Source organism: Triticum aestivum, chromosome 2A, assembly GCF_018294505.1.
Source record: "Triticum aestivum cultivar Chinese Spring chromosome 2A, IWGSC CS RefSeq v2.1, whole genome shotgun sequence".
Taxonomy (NCBI): Eukaryota; Viridiplantae; Streptophyta; class Magnoliopsida; order Poales; family Poaceae; genus Triticum; species Triticum aestivum.
Genome location: NC_057797.1, coordinates 188,151,344 through 188,155,224, shown reverse-complemented (window position 1 = coordinate 188,155,224; position 3,881 = coordinate 188,151,344). Strand labels below are relative to the sequence as shown.

The window sequence follows — 3,881 nt, the reverse complement described above, 5'->3', positions numbered from 1 at the left end:
AATCATAGTAGTCCTTTTTTTGCTAATAACGACACAACTGTGATGATTTTATGCATTTCACTCCATCTAACAAAACGACCTAGATTTGCAGCGGCTAAGAAACTAGAGAAGTACCAACTTAACACACCAAAGAGAAATAGCGCGGATTTTGCAGTTTAATAGCGCCTTTTTTCATATAGTTTAATAGCGCCTTAATTAGCAGCTACTAGTGTTGAGGGAGAGGGCCTTAAGTAGAAAATCGTTTATTTATTCTTTCTCAAGCGCCTCCGTGAGCATTGTACATTGTAGATGCTCTAACCAGCATTGTACTAGTAGTGGGCAAACATCCCTAGATTAGATGAGAGATGCTGCAATTTGCAGTTTCTCTACAAACCAAGAATTGCATGCCACATTGCTCATGATGCGTACAAATCATGTTAACTCAGAGCGCACAGAGACAGCAAGTTCATCCAACCAGCATCTATATTCATCTTTGATCCAAAGCCACCACGGCACAAGAGTATATATATCCGGGCACAAAGGAGCCCAAACTTAATAAAGAGAAAAGGAAACTGGGAATGATTAGTGACGCACCGATTGTTCGTCATCATCCTAGGTAGTATGGCGATTATAATACAGAAGACAAATGAAAAATCAGACGAGGACTCAAAAAGTCCTCGAACGGCCTCGGATGGTAACGGCTTATTGGCCGGCCGGCGACGACGTCACGGGAGCTTGGCAGCCTGGAGCTTGCCGTTGGAGCGCATCTCGACGTCGGCGCCGCCGACGTGCACGTCCTCGTCGCGGATGAAGCGGCCCCAGTACCAGTGCGCCTTCCACACGAGCACCATCTCCTCGATGGGCACGTTCTTGGTCTCCGGCAGGAAGAAGGCGACGAAGAGGGTCATGACCACCACCCACGCGCCGAAGAAGAAGAAGAGCATGAACTTGAAGCGGCAGAGCATGGGGAGGAACGCCTGCGCGATGATGAAGGTGCACAGCATGTTCATCGACACCGTGATGCTCTGCCCCGCCGACCTGATCTCCAGCGGGAAGATCTCGCTGGGGACGAGCCACCCCAGCGGGCCCCAGGACCACGCGAACCCGGCCACGTACGCGCAGATGAAGAGCACCACGAACGCCGCGTACCCCTTGGGGATGTCGGCCACGCCGGTGAACCCGAACTTGGCGCCGATCAGGCTGCCCACCACGATCTGGCAGGCCAGCATCTGGGTGCCGCCCTGCAGGAACAGCTTGCGCCGGCCCAGCCGGTCCACGGTCACGATGGACACGAAGGTGGCGAAGACGTTGACGAGGCCGGTGATGACGGCGGACATGAGGGACGCGTCGTCCGCGAACCCCAGCGTCTTGAACAGCACGGGCGCGTAGAACATGATCACGTTGATGCCCGTGAGCTGCTGGAAGAAGGGTATGGCGATCGCGAAGGTGAGCTGCGGCCGGTAGCGGCGCTGGAGGATGTTGCGCCACGGGTGGCTCACCAGCTTGGACTCCTCGCTAGCGGCCACCAGGTCGCTGTACTCCTCCTCCACGTCGTCCGTGCCGCGCACGCGCCGGAGCATCTTCTTGGCGTCCTCGGTGTAGCCGCGGTCGATGAGGGAGTTGGGGGTGTCGGGGAGGAAGAGCGCGCCGATGGCGATGATTCCGGCGGGCACCGCGGCCAGCGCGAGGCTCACGCGCCAGCCCCACCCGCCCTTGATCTTGGCCGTCCCGTAGTTGATCAGGTTCGCGCACAGGATGCCGATGGTGACCATCAGCTGGAACCCGATGTTGAGCATCCCCCGCAGCCTCGCCGGCGCCATCTCCGACAGGTACACCGGCACCGACTGTCCAATGCAAGCAGTAAAAAACATCGTCAGCCATACTGTAAAAAAGAAGTCACTCCAAAGCAAGGTCTGAATTTTTTGCTACAGAAGAGAGTCAATAACAAAAGAAAACTGGAGAGTCAAAGAAACGTCACAAACAAAGTCAAAGAAACAGTGGCGACAGAAGTATACCTGGTTGGCGAAGCCGACCCCGATGCCGAGCAGGACGCGTCCGAGGATGAGCATGAGGACGTTCTTGGCGGCGCCGTTGAGCGCGGCGCCGACGAGGAAGGTGACCCCGCCGGCGAACATGGACCACTTGCGGCCGGCGACGCGGGTGACGGTGGCGGCGAAGAAGGAGGCGACGAGCGCGGCGAGGTAGAGCGAGGAGGTGAACATGGTGAGCAGCTGGCTGTCGAACTTGCAGTACTGGTTGCTCTGGTTCCGCTCCGCCTCCTGCTCCTGGTGGTACACGCCCGGGAAGAACTTCATCAGGAAGGGGTTCATCGAGGTCACGCCACCTGGTGGACGAACGCCATTGCAAAGAGTTAATTAGTTTCCTTTGTTGGTGATTTCGCTTTAAAGTTTCTGCATGCACATCTTCTCTAGAGAAAGAAATACTAGGAGTATTAGAGTTTGTTTATTGGAAAGAATGCCAGGTGAGAAATACATGAAAAGATTCATGGCGGCTTCACAAGAACCCGGCGAGTAGTGGGATAAAGAAATGAAACGGAATATCAGAGATTTGTTTCCATGTGTATAAACGAGGCCGAAAATTATGCATGTGGGTAGGTGGACGGTGGAACAACACAGCATGCCGGATGCAAACAAACTTTCTAGTTTGAAACGATGGGTGCGAACAAAATTGAGCATGTCGAGCGTCACTTCTCTGTAATCATGATGAAGATTACAAAATAGAGCGGTTGCCATGGACGGGAGTAGATTAAAAGGGGCCGGACGTACCGGAGATGCCTATGTCGTATCCGAAGATGAGGCCGCCGGTGGCGGCGACGATGCAGGCGAAGAGCACGAACATGGTGAGCTTGCCGGGGTAGTCCTTCCCCCCGCCGGTGTTCACAACCGCGCCGCCGGCCATCGCGACTGCCGCCGAACAGCACCGGAGTTGATCGGCACGAAAGCCAAAAACGAAAGACCAAGGCGACACTAACAACAACTCAAGACGGACTCAATGCCTCTCGAGATTCACAGGCTCTCCAAGAAGAGTTCTCTGTGGTGGCAGAAAGAGAGGCAGATGGAGACGAGAGAACGCGGAGGAGGACGATGAGAGAGAGAGAGAGAGAGGATGAAATGGAGGCGGAGCGGGCACCAATTTATAGGCTGGAGAAGGCGGGGCTCCATCGGAGAGGCGGGCGAATCCGAGGGTTGGACTGCAAAACCTCCGCCCAGCGTCGCGTTAGCTTTTCTTTCCCTTTTTTTAGATTTCGCTCGGCGATACCACGAGTAACTGCGGCTGTGGATATGCACCTCTATCCAGCTAGTACCCGATTTCCTGGAAAGAGTCGATGCCGCCATTAATGCGCAGCTGTGAACGTCGCTCCGTTTCGGTGTGAGCTCGCTCGTGGATCGCCGTCCGTTCGCGACGCGTGTCCGCACCCGCACGCCCCAGGAGGAAGTCGGAACTGATTAACACCTGTCGGTGTTATCCGTTCCGTTCGTTGATGCGGAAAGCAGTAATTGAGCGGTGACAATTTAGCATCGGAGGTTCGCCGGCCAGCGCTACGCCAGTAGTAGTACGCCACGAACGGGGATCGTTATCTGCCTGCTGACTCGGCCACGAATCAGACGCACCGCACCGACTTCTGACGGTGAATCCGCACCTTCCTGCTCAGGTTTTCCGGAGTGTGAACATCCATGTCTGGAGATGACCTGGTTGTATGGATCGTAATGATGCCTCTGGAATGACACCGTTGCTCAACGTGCACGTTCGTCGGAGCTGACACGACCCCTTTGCTTCAGGTATATGCTTCCATTGGAGACGTTTAAGAATCGATTACGATGTACGAACTCTCGCTTGCGCCGACAGCAGGAATGCACACCCCGCCTCTGCATGCCCATGGG

At 55.1% G+C, this 3,881-nt stretch overlaps 1 protein-coding gene across 1 annotated transcript; it reads right to left on the bottom strand.

Moving 5' to 3' along the window:
- Positions 1-444: 444 nt before the first annotated feature.
- Positions 445-3,109, bottom strand: LOC123188266 (sugar transport protein MST6). Its single transcript, XM_044600318.1, has 3 exons — positions 2,766-3,109; positions 1,995-2,323; positions 445-1,823 (listed from the first exon to the last, which is right to left on the bottom strand). Exons 1-3 carry the CDS (start codon positions 2,896-2,898, stop codon positions 705-707), a joined length of 1,581 nt encoding a protein of 526 aa, XP_044456253.1. The 5' UTR covers positions 2,899-3,109; the 3' UTR covers positions 445-704.
- Positions 3,110-3,881: the final 772 nt, after the last annotated feature.

What these genes read in the sequence shown, in the direction of transcription:
- LOC123188266 (XM_044600318.1), bottom strand. Translation starts at nt 2,898, where the DNA reads ATGGCCGGCGGCGCGGTTGTGAACACCGGCGGGGGGAAGGACTACCCC. An exon ending in ATACGACATAGGCATCTCCG is followed by an intron (nt 2,324 to 2,765) that starts GTACGTCCGGCC and finishes TTCGTCCACCAG; the next exon opens with GTGGCGTGACCTCGATGAAC. An exon ending in GGGTCGGCTTCGCCAACCAG is followed by an intron (nt 1,824 to 1,994) that starts GTATACTTCTGT and finishes TGCATTGGACAG; the next exon opens with TCGGTGCCGGTGTACCTGTC.